Consider the following 16,483-nt stretch of genomic DNA (forward strand, 5'->3'; position numbering starts at 1 on the left):
CTCCGTGTGGCGTTGCCGGGTGCTGACCCGGCAAGCTGCTTTCTCCTTCTCCGGCTCGGGGCGCTCCACGCAGCGCTGCTCCGGCCGCCTTTCTACCCCCCCCCCCGGCCCCAGCTGTTTGTCGGCGCTTTGTCGGCGCGGCACTTCAGCAGCAAGGTCCCGCTGCTGGGTCCCACTGGCTGGGGCGCTCGGCGGGCCACATGACAAGGTCTGGCGGGCCGGATTTGGCCCCCAGGCCTTGTGTTTGACACCTGTGGTATACGGGCTCTTGGATACCCCATAAGGGAAAGGGAGCAGGTTTTTCTGTAACACTCCTAAGCTTACCTCTTTACCCAAAAGTCTAAGCTCCTGACAGAACCAACTTTCCATTGTTATAGGTCTCAAATATAGAATAAGTGTTGATAATTCACAAGGTACACACATGTACTTAAGTATATAAACCACATGTCTAAAACAGTAAAGGTAAAGGTAAAGGGACCCCTGACCATTAGGTCCAGTCGCGGACAACTCTGGGGTTGTGGCGCTCATCTTGCTTTACTGGCCAAGGGAGCCGGCGTACAGCTTCCGGGTCATGTGGTCAGCATGACTAAGCCGCTTCTGGCGAACCAGAGCAGCACATGCAAATGCCGTTTACCTTCCCACCGGAGTGCTACCTATTTATCTACTTGCACTTTGACGTGCTTTTGAACTGCTACGTTGGCAGCAGCAGGGACAGAGCAACAGGTCTCACCCCGTTGCGGAGATTCGAACCGCTAACCTTTTGATCGGCTCTCAATATTTCCTCTGCCTCTTTAATCCCCCTTGCCTGAACAGGTAGGCAGATAGCAATCAGGGGACGTTCCTGAAGGGATTCCTCTCCTATATTTATGAACCTCCTTTATATTAATTGTGATTGTTGGCTCAGATTCTCTGCACTGAGGGATGTCTGACAGGCATCTTGATGGTCGTATCAAATGCCAATGTTTTGTGTAAACTGTGTCTGGAACTATGCAAAACTTGCTAAATCCTCAGGAACATCACTCCTTAGCCTGCCTGACCTGAGCCACAGTAACCCCACCTTAGCTGTGATGTAATTTCTGACTGATTGGGGATGAGTTTCCTCTCTGTGCCAAAATGCAAACCTTAAAATGAGATGTTTCTCCTTGGTTCGGGGTCTCTCTTGCCCCCTTACAAGGATGAGAGGGAACTCTGTTACAACAGAAAAATGAAGACCCGCCTTGCTTTCACTGCATCCTGCCTCCATCTCTGACCAATCATGGACTTAGGGGACTTGGGGGAGTTGGGCAGCAAAAGCCAACCACCCCTATTTTTCTATTTCTCTGTTAACAAGCCTAGTACAAGACATGGGCGTACTAAGCGAGGGGCAGGGGGGGCAGCTGCCCCCCAAGCAAAAATTGTTTACCGTATTTTACGGACCATAACCCACACTTTTCCCCTCCAAAAACTGAAAGGGAAAAGTCGCTGCGGGTTATGGAAATCGGGATGTTTCCGCCCCCTTTGCGGCTGCAGCCAGCGACAGGAACGTGGGGGGGGGGGGAAGCAGCCTGAGCTTGGGGGGGCGGGGCGGACGGGAGCTCCATCCTTCCTTCCCCCCTCTTTCTTTCTTCCTTTTTCTCTCTCCCTCCCTCCCTTCTCTCTCTCTCTCACCCCTTCCTTCCTTCCTTCCTTCCTTCCTTCCTTCCTTCCTTCCTTCCTTCCTTCCTTCCTTCCTTCCTTCCTTCCTTTTTTCTTCCTTCTCTCTCTCCCACCCCTCCCTCCCTCCCTTCTCTCTCTTCCCTCCCTCCCTCCTTCCTTCTCTCTCTCTTCCCCTCTCTTGCCCCCCCCTCATTTTGATCCTGGGTACGCCCCTGGTACAAGACACCCCCCTCTCACACACAATGTCTCCGCATGATGCAAAAGTTGATTTTCAATTTTTCAAGTCAACTGCTTGCAGTTGCTTCCTTACTTCCAGGCCCACGCTGCTGTCAATTCTGAAGAAGCTTTTGTGGTTGAGGGAGGTGATGCCACAAGAGGCTGGATGTGGTTAGCTGCTCTTGACAGTGTTAAACAACATCTAGGCTGTCTCCAAGGCCCCCCGAGTTGAGTTGTGTGCAGGGGTGGGTAATGCTGTGTGGGTGTGTACCTGCCCATACATTTCCTGGCTTGGTCTTTGGGGTTGGGAAATAATAGAATCGGGTATGTCTACTTTGCAACCTCTTTTTGGGTGGAAGACAGCGATCAGCTGAGGAACCAGCTGGGTGGCCTTCAAGAAACACTGACCGACCATGGAATCGGTGACTTTGGTGACAGGTTTGAGACCTCTCCCTTCTCCCTCTCTCTCTCAGATGGAAAACCCCCTCCATCGATATCTCCCCTCCCCAGTTTCTCATGCCTTTTCTCCTCTCTTCTTTCCCACCAGTCTCTCTCCTGACCCACCTCTGGGGATCGGCCTGTGCAGGTAAAATTGGCTTCTGGTTCCTGCTATAACCATTTCAGCCTGTCTTCGAAGGGTGGTGCAGTCAGGAATACTGTTTTAAATGATTTCGGACTACTCTTGCTCATTTAGCAGCTCTGAAACAGGTAGAAATCCACAGGTGAAGCTTTCCAGAGCATGTTGATTAGTCTATCTCCCCCTTTTGGATTTCTGCCTGTCCATCAGTTGCTAAAGGCAGAGAAAGGAACTTTGCAGGAATAAGGTGGGACTCTCGATAGCAGCAGTAAATTTAAGGCTGCGTTCGGTGGGTCTTCTCCACGTGTGTCTAAGCCTGGAGACATTAACTCAAATTAACACAGAGCAAACTAAAAGAAGTTACTGGCATATAATTTATGGTTATTTTTATTTGAAGCTCAGAACCGGCTTCCTTTATTCTGTATGAAAAAGGTGTCAGAAGGTAGAGTTTCATATTTGTACTTTCTCGTTGCTTTTCTGCAAATATAATAGAGATTACAAGTGCTTTGAGACAACTGAATTGAGATTTAAACATTTGTACACTAGCGGTTTGAAAGCATGTCAATGTGCAAGTAGATGAATAGGTAAACAGCGTTTCCGTGTGCTGTTCTGGTTCGCCAGAAGCTGGCCACATGACCTGGAAGCTGTACGCCAGCTCCCTCGGCCAATAAAGTGAGATGAGCGCCGCAACCCCAGAGTCGTCCGCAACTGGACCTAATGGTCAGGGGTCCCTTTTACCTTTACCTTTTACACTCTATCTTTTGATAAGGTATTTGCCTTGTGTGTAAATAAAAGGAAAAATAAAATAACAAAACAGATCCTGTACTTAGCAATGTCAACTTGGAGAATGGTGGAATGAGTTTAAATAGGATGGAATGAATTGTGGGGCAGACGGGGGATGTTATCTCAGATTCCCCCTCCCATTCCAATGGCTGATTAAAAAGCTAGTTTCTAATGGTGTATAATTAAGGCAAATAACACATTAATTGCATCCACTCCTACTCTGAAATCCTTGTGTAAGAAGTCTGTAAATAGAAGGGGGAGAATAATCCAGAAATTGAATGTGAAATAACTAAATCCAAAATTGCTTGCAAAATGACAATTTTCAACTCGCCACACCAAGAAGAACATTTAAATCCAGAATCTGGGGGGCGGAAATGAGGGTGTGGGTGGGAATGAAGTAAAACTGAAAAATGGGTTGGGGAGGTGAATGGAAAAGTCATTTTCACACCAAGAGGACTTTATTTGAAAGGCTGGTAGTGGAATTTCGTTTTGATGCATAAACTTGATAGAACTGGCCCATTACAGAAATTATATACAGGGGTGGATAAACCCAACCGCCCAAGGTTGGGTTACTCTTTTTTAAAGATTAAACAATTAGCATAAATATCTAATTTAATTGCCAAATGTCTCCTAAAGTTGTATGAGAGGGGGACAATCTGCCATTTTCAGTTTTTTTCCATTTTACCAATCTCAAATTCCCCTTGTTTTTCACATCCGGCTTCTGATGTTTTAAGTCCTCATGAAAATTCATCAGCTTTAAAGTGCGAATTTCTCGTGATATATACATTCTTATACACATTTCTACAGATGAATCTTCTCCAATATAAAGCATTTTTTGTATGTTGTTTTCATAATATATATACACGGTGCCATTAGCATACTGGTGACACTGAACCCCCAAACTCTGGACAACCTCTCCCAGCAGTTTCATGTAAATGTCAAATAGCATGGAGGGCAGAAGGAAGGAACAGAGCAGCTGTAAAACAGGGCTTCCAAGTCCCACCCCAAAAGGATACCATGGTTGATGGTACAGTATCGAAAGCCCCCAAGAAGTCCAGCAGAACCAACAGGGACACATTCCCCCTGTCTAGTTCTCTCCAGGCATTGTTCAAAGATAGTGTTATAAGAAAAAACACTGCTCCTTATGGGGTATCCAAGAGTCCTTAAGTGGGTTCCCTATTGGTAGGAGAAAATTACAGAGGCCGACCAGAGAATATTGAGAAGCAAAGCAGCTAGTAAGCCTGATCTTTATTAAACTGTTGCAACAGGGTCCCCCCTCCTCATACACAGGAGGGAGGAGGAACCCCGAACCATGGTGCACAAGCCCTTATATAGACTTTTGAAATTGCCCACCCTGTAGCCCAAGACCACCCCCCTGAAACATCATACATAGCATCACAGAAGGAGGCGGTCTACAGCAGAAATCCTGTCTGCCGGGATACCTGATAATGGTCACTGATTGCTTTACCTGGGGAGCCTGGCCATTCTTTTGTGATGGTTAATATTTTAGTTCCTAAATCCAGGTCACAGGCTCACCCTATGAGCCCTTTAAGATAGGATTTGTAAGCGAAAAGACAATGGGAAAGCTTTCCCCATTTGCCTCCCTTACCGCAGAGGAATATCTGAGGTCAATTTGGAAGAGTCAAAATGGCTTCAGGATTGCTCTCCTGTACTATTTCAGACACATGGTTAAATGTCTTTGCCTTGTCCATTTGTGAACATTTGTTTTACCGGTATATCTTAGACCTTTGAATTCTTATAATAGAAAGAACAGAAGCACAGTCGAGGCCAGGTTTTTAGTGATTGCAGAAACCACACCACACACACCACAATAGTGTTGGTCTGGTTTGAAAAGTCAAGAGTGTGGCTGGTGTGGTTCCTGAGAGGTGGAGCCTCTTAACAGTCCGTTTTCCATTTTGGGGCTAATGAAACACGGGCCGCAGTAGTGACACACATAAACGCTGATGGATTTTCATGAAGTTTCTTAAAAACCGCACTGTGAATTCCTGTAGAAATGTAGAGAACTGGAATAATGGGAAACACAGTAAAACCGAATCTGATAGATCCATCCGTGGGGCCAGGCAGTTTCCTATGTGTATTTCCTGATCCACCCCCCAACTTTCTCTGTGTTCCTCCCCTTTGTTCTCAGGCTACCCTCCTCCCCCCAGATTCTCTGTGTCCCCCAAACAAGACATCTACAGAACTGGCGAACTGATAAACCTCACGTGCTCCGTTCCCGACCACTACAACATGTCCGGAGTCACCTTTTTCAACCAGCAATGGATGCTGCATTTCCAGAAGCACCTGCCCTCTAGGGGGGCATTCACATATGCCCTGCGCCCGTCTCCCCAAGACAGCGACAAGTATTACTGTACCTACAATGCTATACAAAAGAGCGTGCAATCACAGAGAAGCAACTCCATCCATATTGCAGTGATGGGTGAGGCCTCCTTTTTTGGGGTACGTCTTTTGGAAAGGGCAAACGGGAGCCCAGGCAGACTTTGGGGGAGAAAATGTGCTTAACAGAACCCAAATACACACTGAAAAGCAGGCTTTCCCATTCGATCGTTTCATATGAGTAACCTTTTCACACCATGGGCGTACGCAGCATGGGGTGGGGGGGGTGGGGGGTTACAAATGAGGTACATTTGTACCTCAAATGTAAAATGAGGTACCGCGGAGCATTGTGGGACAGCACTTTCTGTGCTGTGCTCGCTGTGACTTGAAGGAGTGTGGGCTGAAGTTAGCCGAGGTCCAGGTCCAGGTTTCCCTCGACGGAGGCAGCTTCGCTGCTGCTGCCTCGTTTTAGTCACCGCTGCCATTAAAGGAGCGGGCGAGGCAGAAGCACAAGCATGGGGGGCTCCGTGACCACACCTCCTGGGGGATCCCAGCCACGTCATCGCCAGACAGCCAATCGGGTGGCTGGGGGGGGACGTGGCTGGTGTGCCCCCGCTAGTTTTGATCCTGGGTACGCCCATGTTTCATACTCCTCTTTTCTTCAGTGTTTTGTTTCTGCAACACCATCAGTATATGCAACAACAACAACAACAACAACCTTTTATTTATATACTGCCCTACCTGGCCTAAGCCAGGCTCAGGGTGGCTAACATCAAATATATAACATTGGTAAAAGCTCATACCAATGACACTTAGTTTGTCTCTAAGGTGCTACTGGAGGAATTTTTTAAATTTTTGTTATAACATTGGTATGTCCGACATAAAACATGTCCCTGCGAGAGAAATAACAATGGGAGATGGTTACAGGTAGGTAGCCGTGTTGGTCTGGGTCGAAGTAAAATAAAAAAATTCCTTCAGTAGCACCTTAAAGACCAACTAAGTTTTTATTTTGGTATGAGCTTTCGTGTGCATGCACACTTCTTCAGATACAGTGAAATAGGAGTCCCCAGGCACTTATGTAGAGAAGGGGTGGGGAGGGGGTGAGGATGGGGAGGGGAGGGGGGATCACTCAGAAGGGTGGTGGAAGTGGGTGATTGACTGACTGATAGCTGTTGATGACCGAAAACGACTGCAAATGGTTTTGCATGAAAAAGCAAGGGTTGAGATGGCTGAAGATTGCTTATCATGTATAATGAGATAAGAATCCGATATCTCTGTTCAAACCAGGTCCCTCCATGGTTTTGAGCTTGGTGATAAGTTGTAATTCAGCAACTTCTCTATACTAAACGTCTATAGACTGGAAAGACGAAAGCTCATACCAAAATACACACACGAAAGCTCATACCAAAATAAAAACTTAGTTGGTCTTTAAGGTGCTACTGAAGGAATTTTTTTATTTAACAATGGGAGAGGAAGGGAAGTTTAAAAATTACTCATGAGTAGGAATTCAGGGAGATGTTTTAGAGGGATGTAAGCGCACAACAGCTCATGCCCCGTGAAAGAGGTCCCTTCTCATTTTCTACTCCCCAAGTGTGACGTTCTCAGCCTTCCTACTGTAAGACCTTTCCGTCGCATCAGCGGAGGGGTGAGGCTTGTCTACATCTTCTCAGAAGCTTTCGTGTCAGAACTTCCATGTTCCCCATCTCCTTCAGTTCAGTCCCCATCATTCAAAGCAATAAGGATTCACACTGGCCCCAAACCAACAAGCTCTGACCCTCAACTTGGGCAAAATACTGGACTTCCCCAGTCTATCTATGTGGACCTCGGCCTCAGTCATTTTGATTCAGGAAGACAGGAAGTTCCCTTATACTGATTCCATTGGGAATGTTGTGGGTAGTAGGAGAGGATATATTGATTAAATATTATCCCTCCTAACTCCTGCTGGTTAGTTTATTCATAGAGCAGAGTACACCCCCCCTGTTTACACAGCAGGAAGCTACTTGCAGATTCGTTAGAATCTCTTAAATTCTATTATTCCTGGTAAGACCCCTTTGATTCCCTCCTAAAAGACACAACCGTCTTCTTTTTAAAGCAATAAGAATTTTACTCACATTCAGTTCACGGATGGATCCCTGAAGGCAGGCTTTAGCTTAGAGCAGGTATCCCCAAACTTTGGTGCTCCAGGGAGCCAGTGTGGTGTAGTGGTTAAGAGCGGTAGACTCGTAATCTGGGGAACCGGGTTCGCGTCTCTGCTCCTCCACATGCAGCTGCTGGGTGACCTTGGGCTAGTCACACTTCTCTGAAGTCTCTTAGTCCCACCCACCTCACAGGGTGTCTGTTGTGGGGGAGGAGGGGAAATGAGATTGTTAGCCGCTTTGAGACTCCTTCGGGTAGTGATAAAGCGGGATATCAAATCCAAACTCTTCTTCTTCAGATGTTTTGGACTACAATTCACATCTTCCCTGACCACTGGTCCTGTTAGTTAGGGATCATGGGAGTTGTAGGCCAAAACATCTGGAGGGCCGCATTTTGGGGATGCCTGGCTTAGAGTTACAGAAGAGGGTTTGAGTTCGTCCCATACGGGGAATGATCCCACATGCTGCTGGCTGAGGGGACTGGAAATGCCAGGGATTGAATCTAGGACAAGCAGATAGATGCTCTGCCACTGAGCTACAGCTTTCCCTCATGTTGTGGTCCCTCCTAACCCCCTCTCCTTTATGACTGGCTCCTTCAGATCCTCTTCCTCCTCCAGTACTGAAAACGGACCCTCCGTCCAGAGTTGTGAACGAAGGAGAGCCCTTGCTCCTCACTTGCTCAGCCAATGGAGGCGGCGTGGAGAAAAGGTTCCATTTCTACCGGGACGGTGTTGAGATGATCTCTGACAGCTATGGGTCCGTGAGGTTCTCCAGAGAACATGAGGATGCCTCCACAGGTGTGTCTGTAAACATCCTGCAGGCTAAGCTCAACCACACCGGGGAATTTGCCTGCAGGTATGAGGAAAAAACGAGCAGGGGGTGGATCCTCTCTCCATGGAGTCAGAAGGTGTACCTCACAGGTGAGTGGTTTTGAACTGGTGGCCATCGTTGGAGGTTAGGGTCTGCTTTAGCGTTGGGATGACCCCATTTGATGTTTGAGTTCAAAGCCCCCCATAGGCCTGGCTGATGTGGGATGCGGTCCATGAGAGGCAGTCAAGTACAACATTCCTTGAAATGCTAGAGAAGACATGCGAGGGGATGTTTGGTCCAGCCAGTCAAAACTTCCTGTTCCTCCAGGCTGGAGGACCCTTCCTTTTGCATGTGATAGAAGGTGGGCGTGACCTAACCTGTCCAGGTAACAAAAGGACGAGTCACGCAGCAACCTTTCCCTTTTTTGACTTCCTTCTTCGTTTGACCAGCTTTTAACTAGGACTGCTCTGCTAGCTCTCAGCTAGCAGAAGCACTGGGATTATTCCCCCATATGGGGTAGATCCACATGCACATATTTGTAACCAAATCTGCCTTCAGGAATCCAACTGTGAACTGATGTAAGTAAACTTATTTTATTAATTTTGAAGAAGATTGTGGTGTCTTTATTCTTTTAAGAGGGATTCAAGGGAACTTACCAGGAACGTACAATTCAATCTGAAGAGAGACTGAATTGTATAATAGCGAGAGGCTCACACGAGCCTGCAACCAGATATCTGCTATGCATGTAAAAAGGAGGGAATGTAAAATAACTTGCTAGTGTAAGTTAGGAAGGATATTAATAAACAATATATCCTCTCCTGCCACCCTGAACATTCCCACAGCTGATTGGGGTCCAAAGGAAAGCAGAGCAAGACGTTTGGCCCCAGCTTGGCTGCAGGAGTTGCTGGAAGGAGGAGTACAAGGCCCCATCAAACCACCTTAGGGACTCCTTAGGGTTTCCTCCTGAGCCTTTTCTTCTCCCCAAGATATCTCGCAAGGCAGCGGAGGTTGAGGGTCAGAGTCCCCTTCCCAGGTTGGTGAGCCCCACCTGCCCCTCACTTCTCTCTACAGCATGTGCAGTGGTTCCCTGTCTGTGGAATGCTCCCCCAGGTAATTTCACTTGGTGCCTTCATTACACACCTTTCAGCGCCAGGCAAAAATGTTCCTTTTTAACCAGGCCTTTGGTTGATCTGTTTGACATCCCATACCCTTTAAAATGTGGCTCTTTTCTGGGGTGTGGGTGTGTTTTTATTCCGATTATTTATGTTGTGATCTTTTCTGTGAACCACCCTGAGAAATCTGGGTATAGGGTGGCATATAAATTCAATAATAATAATAATAATAATAATAATAATAATAATAATAATATGCAGAAACCGCCTTCTTGACTGTCAGACCCACTATTTGGAGCCTGTCTTCACATGCACTTTAATTTGCAAAACAAAACAAATACTATTTTATGTTAAAAAAACAGTCATTATAAACTGATGTTAGCTTGTACGATCACTGTGTTTTTAACTTCAGTGAATTACTGTTACTGTGCCTTCAACACCAATGACTGCAATGGAGTCCCTCCTCCCCTTATTCATACCAACAACCGAATCCCCTTCTTTCCTTTCTGCAGTGTGGGCACCAAATTGCTCTTCGCCACCCCTGATATATGCATGCTTGGCGATTCCACTGGCGATCCTGATTGTCCCTCTTGCTTTTTACTGCACGAGAAGGAAGAGAGGTAGGTGATGCTGAGGATCGTGGCCCACTCCTATCGTTTCCTATTAAGGGATCACCAGAGTGGTGGTCATGGAAGCAGTGTTGGTTGAAAGCAAGCGTTTATTTTGTATTCCTTCGTATTGGATGTGGTTAGGATGTGGGAGGGAGTCTTGCCTGTGCCTGTCCTGTGGAACTCCCAGCCACAAGAGGTTTGTTTTCAGGACCAGCCCTGTCTCACAAACCTTTCTTCCCTTTTCTCTCTTCATTTCCGCTTTGGCAGCGTTGAAATCCGAGCAGGAAAACAAGGAAGAAGCAAATTCCGAGTACCTTGAAATGTTCAGCGCCACTAGGAAGCCTCAGAGGTAATGGTAACCAATGCTGGTATAACACTGATGTGATGTGTGTGTGTATCTTCATGATTTTTTATTTACAGTATTTAAAGCATTTCTTCCAAAAAGTGTTCCTAGACTGGCCGACCAAAATATCAATGGTGATGGCACACAAGGAAGAAGGGAGGAGCAAAAGAGCCAGCTCAGGCAGCAGTTCGGTTCTTAAAGTTTTGAACATACCGTAGTTGGAGGTGGAGAGCACTCACAAACCATGCAAGGAGTTTCCGGAGGGGAGGAAAACTTGAACACAGAGCCTGGCAACCTGGAAATGCAGGAGAGAGGGATCAGAGTCAAGAGAGGGACAACATCCCGTTGGCTAGGAGATAAAAGGATGGAAGGCGACTGGAGGAACAGGCAGTGGGGTGTGTCCTTGGCAGAAAAAGAAGCAAGAGACCCCCCCTCCCCACAGGAAGAATCATAGAATTGTAGAGTTGGAAGTAACCCTGTGGATCATCTGTTCCAACCCCCCTGCAATGCAGGAAAATGCAGCTGCCCCATACGGGGATCGAACCTGCAACCTTGGCATGATCTGCACCACGCTCTAGTCAACTGAGCTATCCAGGAAGAAGGACCGATAGAACAAGGTTGGGGGTGGCAGATTAGGAGGGGGAAATGACTTGCATGTTGGAGAGAAGGAAAGATGCCTGAAAGAGATGGGGTGGCTGGGACAGGGACAGAGATAGTGGGCAGGGAAAGGTGGGGGGCAGAAGGGGCAAAGGGAGCAGAGCAGGATTACTGCATTGCCGGAGGATGGACTAGAAGACCCTTGGGGGTCCCTTCCAACTCTTTTGATTCTATTCTATTATTCTAATGTCTATTCTGGACCCAGGAGGGCAGGCAGCCCCTGCTACATGGTTCTGTCCTCACACAGATGGCTTGATGGCAGTTTGGAATTCTCAGTAGAGGGGGATTCATTGAGTTACTTGGCCGTTCACCTTTGCCGTGGGCTGCTGTGTGCATTCTCTGTGTAAAAAACCTGGGACGGAAATTGTGGAAACATTTAGAAATAAAATAAAATAGTTTAGCAAGGTTATTTCCACCTCCATTCATCCCTGGGATTGGGAGATTCTTCTAGTCTTTCCTATTTAAACCATCACAACTTCCTCCATGAAACCTTTGACAATACAATAACTGGCTCCCCCCCCCCACTTCCACCCCCAATTTCTATTTAAGGAAATAGAAACTGAGCTATGGAATTGGCTGCTGCAGGATGTGGTTTAGATGCCTTTTGAAAATAGGTACATTTGTGAAGAATATTCTGCCAAAACATTGTAGTCATGGCAGCTAAGTAGATCTTCATTGTGCAGAAACAGTCTACCTCTGAACTGCTGTGCACTGGAGATAAGCAAAACTGCTGTTAAAACTGGATGATGCAAACCCTTAATTTGCTCCCAACAGACTTGGGGGATCATCATTCTTTGAACGTGACCCTCAATTTCCTTCTGCTTTTTTAGGACTCAAACGCCTTTTACTGCCTTGCCGCCCCCTGCTCTGCCTCAGCCCCCAATATCGCCATCAAGGATGGAGAATGGAGCCAAACCAGCAGAAGACCAGGAGGAAGGTCTCTACAACAACATTCCCTTTCAGACCAAGAAGAGAGCAGAACGATACAAAGATTCTGAAGAAGAATGAGCCATCCGGGAGATTAAAACATTCAGATGGGAATTTACGACCAGGGAGATGGGGTGGAAGGGGTCAAGGAAGAGGGCAGTGGCTCACTTTCTGCAGCTGTTTCCTCAAGAACAGGGGTCAGCAAACTTTTTCAACAGGGGGCCGGTCCACTGTCCCTCAGAGCTTGTGGGGGCCGGGACTATATTTTGAAAAAACAAATGAACGAATTCCTATGCCCCACAAATAACCCAGAGATGCATTTTAAATAAAAACACACATTCTCCTCATGTAAAAACTCCAGGCAGGCCCCACAAATAACCCAGAGATGCATTTTAAGTAAAAGGACACACTCTACTCATGTAAAAAAACGCTGATTCCTGGACCATTCGCGGGCCGGATTTAGAAGGCGATTGGGCCGGATCCGGCCCCCGGGCCTTAGTTTGCCTACCCATGCTCAAGAGTTTGTCTTGAATTGTGGTTTTTTTTTGGATGTTTATATTTAAAAAAATCAAATAAATAAATTCATATAATGTGACCTGTTTGGGTATTTTCTTTGTAATTAAAGAAATCTTTCAAATAAATAAGTACCGGTAAGTTTCTATACATTTTAGGTAGTTCTGTCTCTATAATTCCAAAAAGAAATTTTTTCAATTTTTTTTTACAAAGGTTATTTTAAACACCCTGTTCGTTTCATTATATGCCATTTCCTTTTCTCTGTACTAGGGTGGGAAAATCCCCATCTCTCTCTCTCTCTCTCTCTCTCTCTCTCTCTCTCTCTCTCTCTCTCTCTCTCTCTCTCTCTCTCTCTCTCCCTCTCCCTCTCCCTCTCCCTCTCCCTCTCCCTCTCCCTCTCCCTCTCCCTCTCCCTCTCCCTCTCCCTCTCTCTCCTTTCCTTCCAATCTCCCGATCATCCTTTGGCTATCCACCTATGCAGGTAGAGCTGACTTCTGCTCTTCCCTTCTCGCATCCTGCTGCACATTGTTCCATTTGGGTTGCTTCAAGAAGTCTGACCGCAGGCGCAGAGAAAGACAGGCGATGGCACAGCCAGATCAGATGTGGTTAGCAGTTCCTAGATGGAGCGGGATAAAGCTTGTGGTCACGGCTAAAGCCTATAGGCTGAGTTCTGCACGCAGCTCAGGGTGTGTGTGTCCACAACGTGCTGGAGGCGAGGGTGTGATGTTGTGCTTCCTGTCTTTAGTCTTTGCTTTGAGAAGACAGACTTTGGCAAGGCCGGTTCATTGTCTCTCTTTGGACAGAAACCAGAGCAAGGGTGGATCTTGGGGCTCCAGCCGTGGATGTTCTTCCAGGGATACGGACTGAGCATGAAGTCCGCTGCTTTGGTGACAGGTTGGTGACCTCTCTGCCCACCTCAGATGGGAAACTTGCCGTCTGTCTCACATTCACGCTACATCTCTCCTTTGCTCTTCACTTCCAGTCTGTCTCCAGATCCTCCTCGGGAGATCAGCCCATGCAGGTAAAGCGGATTTCCATTCTTCTTTCAATCTTTGTGAAAGAAGCAGCTCTAAGGGAGGTAGGAGTGTCACATTTTGCATGATTGAATGGATGGTGGCTAGCAGATTGAAGTTGAATCCTGACAAGACAGAAGTACTGTTTTGGGGGCGGCAGGGGGCGGGCAGGTGTGGAGGACTCCCTGGTCCTGAATGGGTTAACCGAAGGACCAGGTGCGCAGCCTGGGAGTCATTTTTGGACTCACAGCTGTCCATGGAGGCACAGGTCAATTCTGTGTCCAGGGCAGCTTTCTCCCAGCTCCATCTGGTACGCAGGATGAGACCCTCCCTGCCCGCAGACCGTCTAGCCAAAGTGGTGCATGCTCTGGTTATCTCCCGCTTGGGGCTCTACGTGGGGCTTCCTTTGAAGGTGACCCAGAAACTGCAACTAATCCAGAATGCGGCAGCTAGACTGGTGACTGGGAGTGACCACCGAGACCACATAACACCGGTCTTAAAAGACCTACATTGGCTCACAGTACGTTTCTGAGCACAATTCAAAGTGTTGGTGCTGACCTTTAAAGCCGTAAATTGCCTCAGCCCTGTATACCTGAAGGAGTGTCTCCACCCCCATCGTTCAGCTTGGACACGGAGGTCCAGCTTCGAGGGCCTTCTGGCGGTTCCTTCATTGTGAGAAGTGAGGTTGCAGGGAACCAGGCAGAGGGCCTTCTCGGTGGCGCCCGCCCTGTGGAACGCGCTCCCATCAGATGTCAAGGAAATAAACAACTATCTGACTTTTAGAAGACAGCTGAAGGTAGCCCTGTTCAGGGATTTTTTTTTAATGCTGTAACATCACATTGGTGGGGAAGTGGAGAACAACTGTGAGAGAGCTCAATGGAGCTCTGGCCAAGATCTTTCAGCATAGTCACAAAACTGCCACCATCATACAGTCATACCTCGGTTTAAGTACGCTTCTGTGTGAGTACTTTCAGTTTAAGTACTCCGCAGACCCATCTGGAATGGATTAATCCACTTTCCATTACTTTCAATGGGAAAGTTCGCTTCAGGTTAAGTACGCTTCAGGTTAAGTATGGACTTCCAGAACCAATTACACTCATACTTCGGGTTAAGTACGCTTCAGTTTAAGTACTCCGCGGACCGTCAGGAATGGATTAATCCACTTTCCATTACTTTCAATGGGAAAGTTCGCTTCAGGTTAAGTTTGCTTCAGGTTAGGTACGGACTTCCAGAACCAATTACACTCATAATTTGGGTTAAGTACGCTTCAGGTTGAGTACTCCGCGGACCCATCTGGAATAGATTAATCCACTTTCCATTACTTTCAATGGGAAAGTTCGCTTCAGGTTAAGTACGCTTCAGGTTAAGTACAGACTTCCGGAACCAATTGTGTACTTAAACCGAGGTACCACTGTGGTTCCTTGGGGAAGCCAACCGAGTAGAATACTTCAGGTCTGTAGTGAAGATGAGCTTTAATGTGATGTAGCACATTCTTTACTTTCTTGGGCTCCTTGATCACTGCAGATGGTGACAGCAGTCACGAAATAATAAGACGCCTGCTTCTTGGGAGAAAAGCAATGACAAACCTAGACAGCATCTTAAAAAGCAGTTACATCACCTTGCCGACAAAGGTCAGTATAGTTAAAGCTATGGTTTTCCCAGTAGCGATGTATGGAACTGAGAGCTGGACCATAAAGAAGGCTGATTGCTGAAGAATTGATGCTTTTGAATTATGGTGCTGGAGGAGACTCTTGAGAGTCCCATGGACTGCAAGAAGATCAAACTTATCCATTCTTAAGGAAATCAGCCCTGAGTGCTCACTGGAAGGACAGATCATGAAGCTGAGGCTCCAATACTTTGGCCACCTCATGAGAAGAGAAGACTCCCTGGAAAAGACCCTGATGTTGGGAAAGATGGAGGGCACAAGGAGAAGGGGACGACAGAGGACGAGATGGTTGGACAGTGTTCTTGAAGCTACAAACATGAGTCTGACCAAAATGCGGGAGGCAATGGAAGACAGGAGTGCCTGGCGTGCTCTGGTCCATGGGGTCACGAAGGGTCGGACACGACTAAATGACTAAACAACCACAAAGCAAATGGGCAGGTTTATTTTAAGCAGTTCTTCAGTCTTGGGGGGCACAGATATTGTTGCTGCTCTACAGCTCCCAACATCCCTTTCCAGCTTGATGGAAGCTGCAGTTCAACAACATCTGGTGACCCAAGGTTGAAGAACTGTGTAAGCCTTTGCTTACGTGGCGAGAAACAGTGCTTGAGGAATATTCTGGTCTTCACCGAGGTGGTGCTGTCGATTGCTGGTGAGGAACATTCCCCTTGTGAATGAATGATACACACAAAGTCTAAACCAGCCCTCCAGACGTTTTGGCCTACAACTCCCATGATCCCTAACTAACAGGGCCAGTGGTCGGGGAAGATGGGAATTGTAGTCCAAAACATCTGGAGGGCTGTAGTTTGGGGATGCCTGGTCTAAACCACCTGGGTGATTCTGCCCAAGCCATTCTGTTGTTTTTAATTTGCCAGGTCCAAGAAACACAAAGCAAGGTCCCTGAATATAGTCACGAGGTCCACATCCTCCTGGTTCCTTACGGAAGATGAGATAGCACAGGTGTTATAACATTGGTTTATGTTTCTAATATAATATAGCTGAGTATTAGGGAGAGGTGCTGGAGGAATTGGTCTGGAAGTTGCACAGTCTCAGATTGTAGCCCTAATCTCATATTTGGGGAATTGTCTGTCAAAGATTCCTAGACCCCATCCAAAAACACAAATCCCAACCATTACCTGCCAGTAGGGACT

The 16,483-nt window shown here is 47.1% G+C and overlaps 1 protein-coding gene across 1 annotated transcript; it reads left to right on the plus strand.

The window, feature by feature from the left end:
- The first annotated feature begins 2,071 nt into the window (after window positions 1-2,071).
- Window positions 2,072-12,733, plus strand: FCER1A (Fc epsilon receptor Ia). Its single transcript, XM_035137216.3, has 7 exons — window positions 2,072-2,289; window positions 2,399-2,437; window positions 5,361-5,651; window positions 8,283-8,603; window positions 10,118-10,225; window positions 10,484-10,565; window positions 12,047-12,733. Exons 1-7 carry the CDS (start codon window positions 2,265-2,267, stop codon window positions 12,222-12,224), a joined length of 1,044 nt encoding a protein of 347 aa, XP_034993107.3. The 5' UTR covers window positions 2,072-2,264; the 3' UTR covers window positions 12,225-12,733.
- The last annotated feature ends 3,750 nt before the right edge of the window (window positions 12,734-16,483 follow it).

The sequence above is a fragment of the Zootoca vivipara genome, chromosome 12 (genome assembly GCF_965207765.1).
Source record: "Zootoca vivipara chromosome 12, rZooViv2.hap1.1, whole genome shotgun sequence".
NCBI classification, from domain to species: domain Eukaryota; kingdom Metazoa; phylum Chordata; class Lepidosauria; order Squamata; family Lacertidae; genus Zootoca; species Zootoca vivipara.

Bases quoted from the DNA above. Each gene is read 5' to 3' on its own strand.
- FCER1A (XM_035137216.3), top strand. From the start codon at position 2,265: ATGGAATCGGTGACTTTGGTGACAG. The intron at 2,438-5,360 runs GTAAAATTGGCT...CTTTGTTCTCAG, and splicing joins CTGGGGATCGGCCTGTGCAG to GCTACCCTCCTCCCCCCAGA. The intron at 10,226-10,483 runs GTAGGTGATGCT...CCGCTTTGGCAG, and splicing joins CTGCACGAGAAGGAAGAGAG to CGTTGAAATCCGAGCAGGAA.